Raw genomic sequence first — 15,467 nt, 5'->3', positions numbered from 1 at the left:
TCAGAATGTGGTGAAAGCAGTGGCTTGAGGAATATTGAATTATTTTGAGATATCTGAAATTATGGTATAAGTTGTAGGTATTATTTGAACTTAAATTCTAATTGTGTACATTTGAAACTTTAACCATTTGGGCAACAGGCGACAGTTTGGTGAAGTGACTCAGGAAATCTTTTTTTAAAAAAAACAATTAATTAGGGGGCAATTTAGTGTGGCCAATCCACCTACCCTCCACATCTTTGGGTTGTGGGATGAGAACCGCAGACACCGGGAGAATGTGCAAACTCCACACGGACAGTGACCTGGGGCTGGGATCGAACCCGGGTCCTCAGCGGCAGCAGTGCTAACCACTGTGCCACGTGCCACTGTAAGTTAGGAAATCTTTTAAGTTGTAGATCCCTCTAAAGACAGGGTGGGACTTGACGAGAATACTATGAATCTTGCATTCTGGTTCGGCCTTGGGTGCAGGTTGACACTCGATCTCTCTTTTCTCTCTCCATAACTTCTGCTTCTCTCCGTACAGCAGTCACTTGCTGTGCGACTTGCTCAGTGAAATCTTCTGCTTATTAACTCATTCCAACCCACAGCATGATCAATTAGTTATTACATTCTAATCGGCCTAAGTGAGGTGATGCCAATTCTTAATTGGTGCATGATCAATGTGATTGGTCTAGGTGGCCTGATCAGTTCCTAATTGGTTTCTCAAGGATGATGGTTATCTATCATCTTGGGGAACACAGTAGCATGGTGGTTAGCATAAATGCTTCACAGCTCCAGGGTCCCAGGTTCGATTCCCGGCTGGGTCACTGTCTGTGCGGAGTCTGCACGTCCTCCCTGTGTGTGCGTGGGTTTCCTCCGGGTGCTCCGATTTCCTCCCACAGTCCAAAGATGTGCGGGTTAGGTGGATTGGCCATGATAAATTGCCCGTAGTGTCCTAAAAAGTAAGGTTAGGGGGGGGGTTGTTGGGTTACGGGTATAGGGTGGATACGTGAGTTTGAGTAGGGTGATCATTGCTCGGCACAACATCGAGGGCCGAAGGGCCTGTTCTGTGCTGTACTGTTCTATGTTCTATTAATGCAATTTCCCATTGTATCCTGACTGTCCCTGTAAGGTGTCAATTACTTGTGGGACCATATCTCTCATTAAAGTTTGTTTCTGTTACTTCTTGCTAAGACAAAATAATGTTTTGCCCATTTGTTCAGAATGGGGGAAATACGCTGTTATGCCCCCTTAATTGGTATCTTGAGCTCATCGTCTCAAAACCTCATTTAATTGGTATTAAATCAGAGCCCTATCAGTGACTATGTTTTGGCCAGGTTATTTGAAGGTTGCTGTTACTTTTCTCTGTGCCTATTTGGATTACTTTTAGAACAAAAGATGGAGTGGTAAAGTTGCTTATAACCTTAAAACTGATAAAGAAGTTTACAAAGTACTAATATAATGTTTGTAGAATTATGTATAGAATATAAATGAGAATAGTTTTCATGTCTGCTTAGTTGAGATAAGACAGCATGCGATGTCTAATTGATCTGGAGGACTTCATTAAAACAGGGGCTTATCAAAGTGTTTTTGCTAAACTATCTTTTTGTTGTATCTGTCAGTTCTTGGGATAAGTCAATTAACATAGAAGTTTTGTAAATGTACAAAAGCTACACAAAGCCTTTAGAAAATACATATCAATGCTTGAAAGTGATTGTTCTGCTAAACATAACACAGTACATTCAGCTAACAGATATTAAAATTTAAAAGAACTACAGAGTTACAAAAGCTAATTACAGTGCTTAATTCTAAACTTACAAAATCAAAGATGGTTACACAGTGTGAAATAAAGTGACTTCCCTTAAACATCACAAGTTAAGTGATAATAGTTTAATGCACAAAACTGAACGTTTTAATACTTGTTTTTCTTTGCATAATATGACTTTTAATTTAGGGAACAGAACTGCTCATTTTAATTGCAAGGGAGTTGGATAGTTCGGTAACAGTAATTGTTCAACCGTGACGTCTTGCATCACTTCCTTGAGGCCATGTGTTCTTTGTTCTTTGTAAAGTTTAAGTGTGATGTTACGACCAAGTTATGTGATGAGTTTGTGTCCCAGAAATCAGCATGAAACCATATTGGGTTGACTACTTTGGTTGTATGTAAACTACACTAAAGCCAAAAATAAATTTCCCTACAATGGCTGGAATTTCAGGTAGAATCCATCTGGAATAAATCTGAACTGCAGACAGTTGCTGAGGCAAAGTTCTTTCCTAGGAAAGAACCTGCATTGGTGTTATATAAATAACAGCCTTAGAATATCACAAACAAGGGGCAGCACGGTGGCCTAGTGGTTAGCACAACCGCCTCACGGCGCTGAGGTCCCAGGTTCGATCCCGGCTCTGGGTCACTGTCCGTGTGGAGTTTGCACATTCTCCCCGTGTCTGCGTGGGTTTCACCCCCACAACCCAAAAATGTGCAGAGTAGGTGGATTGGCCACACTAAATTGCCCCTTAATTGGAAAAAATAATTGGGTAATCTAAATTTAAAAAAAAAAGAATATCACAAACAGCTTCACAGCCACTGAATTCCATTTTGAAGTTTGTATTGTAGGAAATGCATCAGCCAGTTTGCAGACTTAAAGGTTCCACAAACGGTGATCAAATAAATGGTCAGGCAGTTTGTTTTAGTATCAATTTTTGAAGGATAAATGTTGGCGGGGAGAATTCCCATGTTTTTTCTGAAACAGTGCTTTGCGATACTTTATACCTACCTGAGAGGCAGGCAAGTGCTCAGTTTAGCATCTTGGCTGGGATTCTCCAAAAACGCGGCCAAGCGTTGACGTCGGAGTAACGGAGTGTTTCACGCTGGCGTCAATGGGCCTCTTGGCTCAGCGATTCTGTAGCCCACAGGGGGCCAGCACGGTGCCAGAGTGCTCCACGCTGCTTCAGCTGCCATACGCGGCCCCGCACTGCTAGCTGCGGGTCCATGCATGTGTGCGATGGCCGGCCGCAGGTCCACGCATGCACGCAGCGGAGGAGCCACATGGCAGGCCGGCGCGGAAGAAGATAGGGATAGGCCCCTCCCCAGATCATGCGCGCCCGCCGATCGGAGGCCCCCGACTGCGGGCCTGGCCATAGTGTCCCCCCCTCCCCCCGGAGACTGATCCCGATTCTCCCCCCCCCCCCCCCCCCCCAACCAGGACGGCCACCGCAGCCGCGACGCTGAGCTCCCACCGGGTGGTGGAACCATATGTGAACCACACCAAAAGGAACTCGGCCAGTCATCTGCGGAAAATCGCCACGAGGGCCTCTTTCAATGGCCCCCGGCCGGCACCGCGCCGACCTCGTGCGTGCGACTGGAACCGATTCTCCGGTCACCGGAGAATCGCGTCCCGGCATCGGACCCGATCGCGGGTCTGAGGCCCCAATCGCCGCCCCCGCTCATAGCACCATTTTGGCACGGAGGCTCGGAGAATCCCGGCCCTTATCTGACATTGTGATACTGTAGCACTGAAATGTCAGCCTGAGTTAGGTGCTCAAGGATCTTGTGTGGAACTTAATCACCCAACCGTCTGACACAGGAGCGAGTGCTATCAGTGAGTCAAGACTGCTACTGTGTTCCATTCAGAAAGCTCAAACCAAAAATATGTGAATGATAATTTATCTTTTATTATTTTTTTAAGAGTTCAATATTGCAAACGCCATCTTTTTGTTTTGAAGTACTTTTTTGTTCTTCTCTTCCAGCGAATTGAAACTCCGTAACTACATCCCAGAAGATAAAGAACTGAAAGAACGACAAATACCCAAAGCCAAGCCAGCCTCTGGTTAGTAACATGTATGAAACAACCCATGTACTAACCCCTAACACCTCTTTTCATAGAAATATAGAAAGATTATGGGTACAGAAGGAGACCATTTGGCCTATTGTGGCAGTGCTGGCCAGAAGTGATATCCAGCTTAATCCATCTTCCAGTTCTTGGACAGTAGCCCTGTAGATTACGGCACTTTGTGTATATCGAAATGCTTTTTAAATACATTGCCTGTTTCTGCTTTGACCGACCTTTCAGGCAGTGTGTTCAGACCCCTATCGCCCTCTGGATTAAAGGAGTGCTCCTCCATTCCCCTCTAATCCTTCTATCAAATACTTAAATTCCTTTCTCCGCTTTCTCACTAGTATGTCAATATAAAGTATTGTTGGATCAGGGCTGACCCTGCAGCAGTGGCCCATTTCAGGATGAAGTGATAAGGGACTTAATTAAAAGCAGCCATTGCCTAATAAGTTTCAGAGAAATCTGATAGTTTGATAACAGAGTAGGAGAACAGAGAGTTTTTCAAAGGGAAACCTCTTGGCATAAATCATCCTTTTTAATCTGTATGAGTGATACAGAATGTTACAGTAACAAAGGCAGATTTGGAACTAAAATTTTCACTGGTGAAAAAACAATTCTATGGAACAAGAGTGAAACATGATTAGATACCAAAATAAGGGGGTTATACTCATTAGCTCAATGGACAAATGGATTGTTAAATCAGGAAAAATAAAATTAAACTAAGGGATAAGTCAATTAAATTCTCCATATTCAGAGTTGTATTTCAATATTTATAGAAATATGCATATAAAGGTAGTACACCGTAGACAACTGAGCATGAGAACTCGCACAAACTTAGATATAAAGATAATCTGAAGGCCAACCTCAGAGCTTGCAAGCTGGATCCCAATACACGAGTCTGTCCAAGGTTGTTTTTTCCCAATTGGAGATGTCTGCCATCAAACGATTTTGATATTTAAGTAGAACGGAATCAAATGCTTTCAGGACAAGCAAGCGTGATGCCAAACAAATGCCTCCATCCATCCTTCCAACACTGACTTGATATGCAGTATTTGCAATCCGTTATCGTCTACTTGTGTGACATCAAAGTAGGCTGTAAACCACTTTTTTTTGCTGTGCAGCCCAGGATTGTCCAATGTCTGAAGCGTGACGAGTTGGTTGCCTATATCCTTGAGCAAGGGGGAGGGAAAACCAATCAGGATTGCTCTTGATGATCACTAGCCCATAAGGCCTGCTGGAAAATTCATCATCAGGCTCAACTGAGAGTCCTCCTTGGTGCAGTTTATCTTCCAGTGCTGCCACATGATGATCAGGTATTTATATAAGGTGCTGCAGACTTTCTGACAGTAAGTGGACTCCTTGCAGGAAGGTGAAGAGGCAGATTACTCTGCTACACAAATGATTTCAGTTGCTTATCTCTGTTCATGTGTTTGATACCGTGTTTGTACCAACAGTGGAGGAGAAGGTGAAGGATCAACTTGAAGCAGGCAAACCTGAATCAATCATTGAAGAAGTGGTATGTGATGCTTTTGTCCTGTACTGCTACCTTTTACTGTAACTCCAATCAATGTTGAAAGGTTCAGCTTGGAAAGGTTTACAACCAGAAGAAACAAGACTTGGTGCTGAGTGTGCAAATTAGCCATTTGTACAAAGCTCCAGATGCGATCCCAAAACTGTGCTAATCGGTTGGAATAGTAGTCAGAGTGCTCTAATTAATCCTGATGCTCCTGGGTTTTGGAGGAGATGAATCGCATTTGATTTGATTTGATTTATTGTCACATGTACTGAAGTACAGTGAAAAGTATTTTTCTGCGGCCGAGGAACATACACATAGTAGACACAAGAAAAATCACCAGGGAACATTGACAAATTGGAAAATTATCAATTTTGTAGCACTGATGGATATGCATTGACTCTTGCTATGTGCACTTGTATGGCTGGCAGGTGAGAATACAATTGTAAAATAAAGGCAAATTACTGTGGATGCTGGAATCTGAAACAAAAGTAGAAAATACTGGACTATCTCAGCAGGTCTGACAGCATCTGGCGAGAGACAAGGAGCTAACCTTTCGAGTCTGGATGACTCTTTGTCAAAGCTGTACAATTGTACTTGGCTGTGATGCCCTGACAGGTTCAACAGCATGCCAGCACTTACTTTGTAGGCTTACAAATGAAGAACAGTCAACTTTGCAGAGAAGGGCCAATGTGTGGAATTTTACTGGGCCATTAGTCAATGATTTCAACTACGGGAAGGCAGAAATAAATTGATAGCTAAGACCACAGTGGTTTGAGGAGGCTGGTCACAGATACTGTAAACGTCTTTTGCTAACAGCAATATTAATTGACAACCCATCCACCAGCTTTAACATGCACGCCCTTCACCACTAATGTACAGTGTGTCTTGACTGCTGAAGACACTGCAGCAAGTTACCAAGGCTTCACCAACATCTCCCAAACAAGCATCCTCCACCATTTAGAAAAAGAGTGCAGCAGAAGCCCAGCACCTTCAAATTGTTTCCAAGTCATAGTGTCATATATCACTGTTATGTAATTGTTGCTTGGTCACAATTCTGAAGCAACATAACTTTGTGGGAACACCTTCACTACACAGATTGCAGCAGTTTCAAATGAGGGTCTATCAAAGTCTTCTCATGGAACTGAAGATGGAGAATAAATGCTGGTCTTTCCAGTAATGGCCCCTCCCCAAGAATGAATACAAGAAAAACTTTGTTTTTACTATCTTTTAAAGCCTTCGACTTAATCTCTTCAACTCTTTCCCACCTTATCTGTTTAACTTTGTCCAGCCTTGTATCCCTTTTTGAGCTTCACCCTATTTTGCCCTGTTGTTTAAGACAAAAGCGTCAGCCCTATTGAAGTTCACTCTTTAAACGCTCCTTTTCTCTCTTCTAAAAGCCGTCTCAAAGTCTTGATGCCCCAAATCTTGGTCCTTGTGTCTTGGTGATCCTTCTGTCTATTTTGGCTATTTTATTTCCATTTTGTGTCATTGGTTGTTATGCTTAACAGTTTGTTATATTTTGACTTCCTTTGCTCCTCTTGTGACATCACGGGGGTTACAATATAAAAGGAGGATGCTATGATTCAATTGTACAGAACCTTGGACAAATCCCACAGAACCACAGAAAGGTTATGGTGCAGAAAATTCAGCCCATCGTATATGCACCTGCCGAGAAAGAGAAAAAATAACCTGGCTGCTCATTTTTATCCCAATTTCCAGTACCTGGTCCGTCTGGAGCTCTGTTTTGTTCTTCTTTCTTTCATGGGATGTGCATTTCACTGGCAAGGTGAGTGTTTGTTGCCCATCTCCAATTGCCCTTCTTGATCACAGCAGTCTATGTGGTGTAGGTACACCCACAGTGCTATTAGGCAGGAGTTCCAGGTTTTTGACACTGACAGATAAAGTAAGGTGATTCCATTCCAAGGGGGTCAGGATGGTGTGTGGAGACCACTTTAAAAAAAAATGTGTCCCCTTGTTTTAGTTTTTCCCATAGGAGGAAACATTAGAGGGGAGGCAGTGGCGTAGTGGTACTGTCACTGGACTGGTAATCCAGAGACCCACGGTAATACTCTGGGGACCCAGGTTCAAACCCTGCCACAGCAGGTGATGGAAACTTAATCAATAAATATCTGGAATTAAAAAGTTTAATGATGACCATGAAACCATTGTTGATTGTCGTAAAAACCCAACTGGTTCACTAATGTCCTTTTGGGAAGGAAATCTGCCAGCAATGTGGTTGATTCTTAAGTGCCCTCTGAAATGGCCTAACAAGTCACTTGGTTCTTTCAAACAGCTACAAAGTCAATAAAAAGGAAAGAAACCGGACAGACCACCCAGCATTGACCTTGCCACTGGAAATGGCAAACCCAGCTCTGTTGTTCCTGCAAAGTCTTCCTTATTGTTTTGTTATGCTCTTGACGTAGCATAAGCTGCTTCCTTGATCTGCACTCTGACAAAGGAAGGTTCAGACTTGGAGATAGCTTTAACACATTTATTAAACTGTTAACAATTCTCCTACTTGGATTTGACTCTCCCGTTAATCCTGCTATAGCTACTCAGACTGACGAACCAGTCTGCTACAATCTAGGTGGTGGGTATGATGTGTTTCAAATCAACCCTGTGTACACACTGACTGACTCCACACTGAGTGTCTCCACTGGAAAGAGGAAGATCATGTGTGCTGTGTCCTTTTTATATGGGTTGGTGTAATGCCCTCCTGTGCTAGTGTCACCTCTGTGTGTATCGTGAATGCCCATTGGTCGTGTCCTATCTTACTGACCTATTGGTTGAATGTCTGTGTGTCATGTCTCTGGTGCTCCCTCTAGTGTCTACATGTATTTACATTAACCCCTTGTGTATTTACAGTGATGCATATCACCACACTTATAACATCTGGGGGCATGTGCCAAATTGGGAGATCTATCTCAGAGGCGAGTCAAGCAGCAGCCTGAAATAGTCATACTTACAGAATCATACCTTACAGACAATGTCCCAGACACCACTCCTACCATCTCTGGGTATGTCCAGTCCCACCAGCAGGGCACAGTCGGGAGGGAGTGGCCGTGGGAGTCCTCAAACGTTTAGGTGGCAGTTCCAGGATTTTGACCCAACAGTGAAGGAATGAAGATGTAGTTCCAAGTCATGATGGTGTGTGGCTTGGAGGAAAACATACAGGTGGTGCTGTTCCCACACATCTCATCAAAACCACTTACCATCCACCCTCAGCTGAACAGCACTTGGAGGACGCTTTGAAGGCTATTGCACAGAATGTATTCTGGGTGAGGGGACTTCAATGTCCATCACTGAGAGTGGCTTGGTAGCACCACTACTGACCAAGCTGGCCGAGTCCTAAAGGGCATAACTGCTAGAATGGGCCTGCGACAGGTGGTGAGGGAACTGAATGAGGGAAAAACAAACAAGACCTCATCCTCACTGACCAGCCTGTCGCAGATCCATGTGTCCATGTTAATTTGGTAGGAGTGACCATCTACAAGATGCACTGCAGCAATGCATCATGGCTCCTTCAACAGCACCTTCTAAACCCGTGACCTTTACCACGTTTAAGGACAAAGGAAGGAGATGTATGGGAATACCGCCACCTGTATGTTTCCCTCCAAGCACAACATGACCTGGAACAATATTTTCATTCCTTCACTGTTATTTGGTCAAAACCCTGGAGTTCCCCTCCTTAACAGTGCCATAGGTGTTCCTATAATACATGGGCTGAAATGGTTCAAGAAGGCCGTACACCATCACTTTTTCAAGGGCAGTTAGGGATGTCAATAGTTGCTGGCCTAGCCAGTGACACCCATATTCCATGATTTTGTTTTTTGAAAGGTGAATCTCTCCTTTTACTCCGAGGTACATAATAACGTTTCCTATAATGTGCCTTGATCCCAATCTCAAACATGTGATAGTTCCTTACCCATATCAGCTATTTTTCAGCCTCCCTGATTGATGATGCCAGTTTGTGTGCCAATGCTCAAGTTTGTTTCTTATCAGAGGCTGCTACCCAGTAGAGATCTCACAGATCCTTATTGGAACTGAACCCACGTCCTGATGATGAAAGTATACATTAATCCTGTTACCCTCCTTGTTTTCAAAATAATTTTGAAGCACAGCAGTAGTTAAATTTCCATTCTTGAACTGTTGTTAAAATATTATTAACGCTTTAACTATATTTTCTAGGACTTGGTGAACCTTGCACCCAGGAAGCCTGACTGGTATGTGACTGAGTTTTGTATCTATCTTTTTGAAACTAAGTTATCTAATTTGTATGTAAGGTAATACTACTTACTAGGTCCACTTCCCTGTGTGACATTTGTCAGTTTATCACTGGCCATCTTGTGACCATTATGCGATTGCCAAGTTAGTTCTGTATTAGAGAGCGTTTTCAAAGAGTACTGTGGTGGTAAGACTGGTTTTCTTTTGTAGGGATCTGAAAAGGGATGTAGCCAAAAAACTGGAAAGGTTGGAGAAGAGGACGCAGAGAGCAATAGCAGAACTAATCCGTGAGTAATTAAAGAAATATCTTGCTTTGAATGTGATATTCAAAGGCAGCTGACAGAAGCATTGGTGATTACGAAATAAATTTGTTCATTGTGGTTAAGGGTTTAAAGCCCAGAGATGCACACAAAACAGAAAGACCAGGAGTAAGAAGGGCAGTCGGAAGGTTCTTTTTCAGCCCACGCAGAATCAAGTTACTGGGGAATGACATTGAAGTGGAAAATTTATGTGGGGGGTGGAGGATTTTGTTGGGGGATAGAGGAAAATATGAGAAAGGACTAGGTAGGGTTGTTCTGTGGAAAAAGAAAGAACTTGCATTTGTATAGTAGCTTTCCAGCCTTCAGGATGTCCAAAAGCAATTTGCTTTTGCACTCAGGAGAAGCACATTAGCCAATGTGCTAACAGTCTTCCAGATAAGTAGTATGTTTTCAGTGATAATTGAGGGAGAAATATTGGCCGTGACACCTACAGAACACCTCTGCTTTTCCAAGACTGTTATGGGATTTAGCTTTTATCTGAAAGGGCATCTGAGGACCTTGTTTACATGCTGATTTGAAAGGCAGTAAGTCTGGTGATGCAAAATCCCCTCAGTACAGCAATTTATGACCAAGAAGGAAGTTGCTCAAAATTTAATCACCTAGAATAAAAGAGTTGTGGAACCAGTTGCCTAGAATTGTTGCTCAAGTTGAAACAAAGCTACTCCTGGATCAAGGCTGACACTTGAAAGCTGTTTCTTGAACCTAATGGGTCTTGCAGTATGGAATTCTGTACCACAAGTGGTTACTCAGGCAGAGATTATCATTTAATTAGAAAGGGAATTGGATGTATATTTGACAGGAGGAATGTTAATTGCATACAAGGAAGTAGCTTCAGAATAAATGATGGGCTGCCCCAACATTAGTGCAGGAGCCAAATAGCTGCCGCCTCTGTAGTTCTTACCATTTTGTGTAATGTCCACCTGTAAGTGTATTCCTGTAAAAATGGGTGTGTGTGTAAACTTTGAGGTTAGGATCAGCCTTGGCTTTGTGTCTTTGATGCCAGTCAATATTGATCAACCTGCAGGCCAACCTCCCACAGTGCTCATTGGGTGTCATTGCCATCATGAGCGAAGGAGGAAGAAGTTTGGGGAAAATAAGTGTAGACAAAGCCCCAATTAAACAGTACAATTGGCAGAGCAATAATGTAGTGGAACTGTCCCACCGTTGGTGGAGGGGCACACAACCAAACTAAACCCTGTCAACATTCAACATACCATCACAAAATACATCCCTCTTACACTTGACCTCTCCCACATTCTTTCTCTCTGTCCAACGCTTACTCTTTTTTTCTCTCAAAATGTCTCACTTTAGTTCGAGTACTTTAGATGGATCCGTTTTTGTCCAATGTATGCAGGAGGGTTTCCTGATGCAGTATGTAGATAGGCCAACAAGAGGCGAGGCCATATTGGATTTGGTACTGGGTAATGAACCAGGACAGGTGTTAGATTTGGAGGTAGGTGAGCATTTTGGTGATAGTGACCACAATTCGATTACGTTTACTTTAGCGATGGAAAGGGATAGGTATAAACCGCAGGGCAAGAGTTATTGCTGGGGGAAAGGCAATTATGATGCGATGAGGCAAGACTTAGGATGCATCGCCTGGAGAGGAAAACTGCAGGGGATGGACACAATGGAAATGTGGAGCATGCTCAAGAAACAGCTACTGCATGTCCTTGATAAGTATGTACCTGTTAGGCAGGGAGGAAGTGGTCGAGTGAGGGAACCATGGGTTACTAAAGCAGTTGAATCACTTGTCAAGAGGAAGAAGGAGGCTTATGTGAAGATGAGATGTGATGGTTCAGTTGGGTCACTTGAGAGTTACAAGTTTGCTAGGAAGGCTCTAAAGAGAGAGCTAAGAAGAGCCAAGCGAGGACAAGAGAAGTATTTGGTAGGTAGGATCAAGGATAACCCTAAAGCTTTCTATAGGTATGTCAGGAATAAAAGAATGACTAAGGTAAGAGTAGGGCCAGTCAAGGACAGTAGTGGGAAGTTGTGCGTAGAGTCCGAGGAGATAGGAGAGGTGCTAAATGAGTATTTTTCGTCAGTATTCACACAGGAAAAAGACAAAGCTGTCGAGGAGAATACTGAGATACAGGCTACTAGACTAGAAGGGCTTGAGGTTCATAAGGAGGAGGTGTTAGCGATTCTGGAAAGTGTGAAAATAGATAAGTCCCCTGGGCCGGATGGGATTTATCCTAGGATTCTCTGGGAAGCTAGGGAGGAGATTGCTGAGCCATTGGCTTTGATCTTTAAGTCATCTTTGTCTACAGGAATAGTGCCAGAGGACTGGAGGATAGCAAATGTTGTCCCCTTGTACAAGAAGGGGAGTAGAGATAACCCCGGTAACTATAGGCCAGTGAGCCTTACTTCTGTTGTGGGAAAAGTCTTGGAAAGGTTTATAAGAGATAGGATGTATAATCATCTAGAAAGGAATAATTTGATTAGAGATAGTCAACATGGTTTTGTGAAGGGTAGGTCGTGCCTCACAAACCTCATTGAGTTCTTCGAGAAGGTGACCAAACAGGTGGATGAGGGTAAAGCAGTTGATGTGGTGTATATGGATTTCAGTAAAGCATTTGATAAGGTTCCCCACGGTAGGCTATTGCAGAAAATACAGAGGCATGGGATTCAGGGTGATTTAGCAGTTTGGATCAGAAATTGGCTAGCTGATAGAAGACAAAGAGTGGTGGTTGATGGGAAATGCTCTGACTGGTGTCCAGTTACTAGTGGTGTGCCACAAGGATCTGTTTTGGGGCCTTTGCTGTTTGTTATTTTTATAAATGACCTGGAGGAGGGCGTAGAAGGATAGGTGAGTAAATTTGCAGATGACACTAAAGTCGGTGGAGTTGTGGACAGTGCAGAAGGATGTTACAAGTTACAGAGGGACATAGATAAGCTGCAGAGCTGGGCTGACAGGTGGCAAATGGAGTTTAATGCAGAAAAGTGTGAGGTGATTCATTTTGGAAGGAATAACAGAAAGGCAGAGTACTGGGCTAATGGTAAGATTCTTGGTAGTGTGGACGAGCAGAGAGATCTCGGTGTCCATGTCCATAGATCCCTGAAAGTTGCCACCCAGGTTGAGAGGGTTGTTAAGAAGGCGTACGGTGTGTTAGCTTTTATTGGTAGAGGAATTGAGTTTCGGAGCCATGAGGTCGTGTTGCAGTTGTACAAAACTCTGGTGCGGCCGCATTTGGAGTATTGTGTGCAGTTCTGGTCGCCACATTATAGGAAGGATGTGGAAGCATTGGAAAGGGTACAGAGGAGATTTACAAGAATGTTGCCTGGTATGGAGGGAAGATCATATGAGGTAAGGCTGAAGGACTTGAGGCTGTTTTCGTTAGAGAGAAGAAGGTTAAGAGGTGACTTAATTGAGGCATAATCAGAGGATTAGATAGGGTGGACAGTGAGAGCCTTTCCTCGGATGGTGATGTCCAGCACGAGGGGACATAGCTTTAAATTGAGGGGAGATAGATATAGGACAGATGTCAGAGGTAGGTTCTTTACTCAGAGAGTAGTAAGGGCGTGGAATGTCCTGCCTGCAACAGTAGTGGACTCGCCAACACTAAACGCATTCAAATGGTCATTGGATAGGCATATGGACGATAAGGGAATAGTGTAGAGGGACTTTAGAAGGGTTTCACAGGACAGCGCAACATCCTGGGCCGAAGGGCCTGTACTGCGCTGTAATGTTCTATGTTCTCCCCACACACACTCCCCTGCCTGCTCTAAATCTTTCTCATACTCGTATTCATTCACTTCCACACATTCATTTATTTTCTCTTATTTTCTCCCTTGCTCTCATTGAGTCATTCTCATTTACACTTGCACTCAATAAATCACAAACGCATAGGCTTTTAATTATATTAAACCTCACTTTGTTTAAGTGCGACCAGAAAAGCAGTGAGCATTGAAGTCCTGGGCACAGCAACCATCAAGCTGTAGATATTAGGTTGGTGGAGACAAGGGAAGGAAGCCTGTTCTTATTATTGGGGTGATAATAATTTATTTTCAATCCCACAGGGGAGAAACTAAAAGGAAATGAAGATGATCTGGCATCTGCGGTTGGAGCTGTAAAGCAGGAAGATTATGACTCTGAGTGATTCGGATTCTCACAATGAGGTGGGGACGGGCCAGTAAATCAGTTGACTCTGGGAATGAGAACACTGCCACAGTATTTGGAAACTTTTGTTCATCTTTGCCCTTGGAAGGAAACCCATCGAGTGGTCACAGCAAAGAGGGAGAAGGCCATTCAGCCCTTCATCCAATAAGATTCAGCACCTTGCTTGGAAGTAGATTCCAAATGTTGATGTGTGAAGAATTTCCTGACATCAGTCCTAATTTTTCATGTCCCACTGTTCAGTCTATCTTGGATATCTCCCAGAATTTACTTTTTCTGTACCATTTTCTAAACTTTTACTGGATCTCTCCTGGGAGTGCTGAGGTCTACTGTTACATTTTCTCCTGGTTTCTCATGTGGTGAATTGTTTGATGTTGATTTTAAGATGTGAACTTCAGTAAGCTTGGCTTGGAACCTCTCTGACATCTGCAGCATAACTAAGGTCCCCTTGAGAATTCATTAATATCTCCTTATTATCACAGACTCTGCCTTCAGCTCACTTGGTCCTGAAGGAAATCTAATCCAATTGTTGTGAAAGGATTGGGAAATGAGGGTTGTGAAGTTGTACAAGGACCAGAGCTTGCATCAAGATCTAGGAAGTGAAGCTTGTACTATTAAAACCCATTGAAATGATAATGCCAGTGGCTGCAGATACAATCTGAGCGCACTAATAAACTTCTATAACATTAAAAAATAATATAAATCTGCAAAAGATTGGATCTGAAACAAAAAACATACCCATATGTTGGACAGTATCTGATAGAGGAAAGGCAGGTAAATGTATCAGATGGAGACCCTCCATTAGAAATGCTGAAGAGCCCAAACCTGAACCATTGAGAAAGACCTATATGTTCCTGCAATTTTTCTTTTAAAAGCTGAGTGTTTCTTAAGTTTCAGCCCAATATATTGTGTCTTATAGTGTATCTCTTTCTGGATATCTGTGAAGATTGTAAAACTTTATCATGTGTGGGTATCTGTATTCTTCTGTGGGGATGTGAGTTTCTGTGGGGTGTCTCTACCTATTTGGCTGTATGTACTGCTGTCACAAGTCACAGTTAGAGTTTCACTAAGCAGATTTGCCCTTTGTTTACTGGTTAGTCTTCCGTCTCGGTGGTCTTTTGGACATTTTTATGAAAAAGGTTCCATCAATTTATAATAAAAACAAAGTTCAATTCAAACCTAGTGGGTTACAGTGAAATGAGTCATAATGACGTTTGGAGTAAATGACAGGTCAAGTAATCTAACCAGGACTATTCAGACTTTGACATGTAGGCCATGCTTGGTCTGCCAGAACCACATCATCAGCCCAGACAACTTGACTTATAGAGTCAACAGCGTTCTACCACCCCTGACAACTCCAGCCTCAGTAGCCAAGCATGGTCCACCATACTTGACAGACTGACCTGTGGAAGCCATTAGTATTCCACAGTACTGTAATTGACTTACAAATCTGGGGTAGCTACATTTGTATTTGAATGGTG

General features: G+C 43.1%; 1 protein-coding gene across 1 annotated transcript in view; it reads left to right on the top strand.

The window, feature by feature from the left end:
* ccdc12 (coiled-coil domain containing 12) overlaps window positions 1–15,164 on the top strand; it is a 105,489-nt gene extending 90,325 nt beyond the window's left edge. Inside the window, exons 3-7 of the mRNA XM_038808908.1 lie at window positions 3,724–3,803; window positions 5,264–5,325; window positions 9,514–9,548; window positions 9,760–9,836; window positions 13,890–15,164. Coding sequence (XP_038664836.1) covers window positions 3,724–3,803; window positions 5,264–5,325; window positions 9,514–9,548; window positions 9,760–9,836; window positions 13,890–13,969 — 334 coding nt within the window. The 3' untranslated portion in view covers window positions 13,970–15,164. The remainder of the gene's footprint in view (window positions 1–3,723; window positions 3,804–5,263; window positions 5,326–9,513; window positions 9,549–9,759; window positions 9,837–13,889) is intronic.
* The last annotated feature ends 303 nt before the right edge of the window (window positions 15,165–15,467 follow it).

The sequence above is a fragment of the Scyliorhinus canicula genome, chromosome 10 (assembly GCF_902713615.1).
Source record: "Scyliorhinus canicula chromosome 10, sScyCan1.1, whole genome shotgun sequence".
In the NCBI taxonomy this organism is placed as follows: domain Eukaryota; kingdom Metazoa; phylum Chordata; class Chondrichthyes; order Carcharhiniformes; family Scyliorhinidae; genus Scyliorhinus; species Scyliorhinus canicula.
Note: the sequence above shows the minus strand (reverse complement) of the source record. Positions and strands in the feature narration are given on the sequence as shown.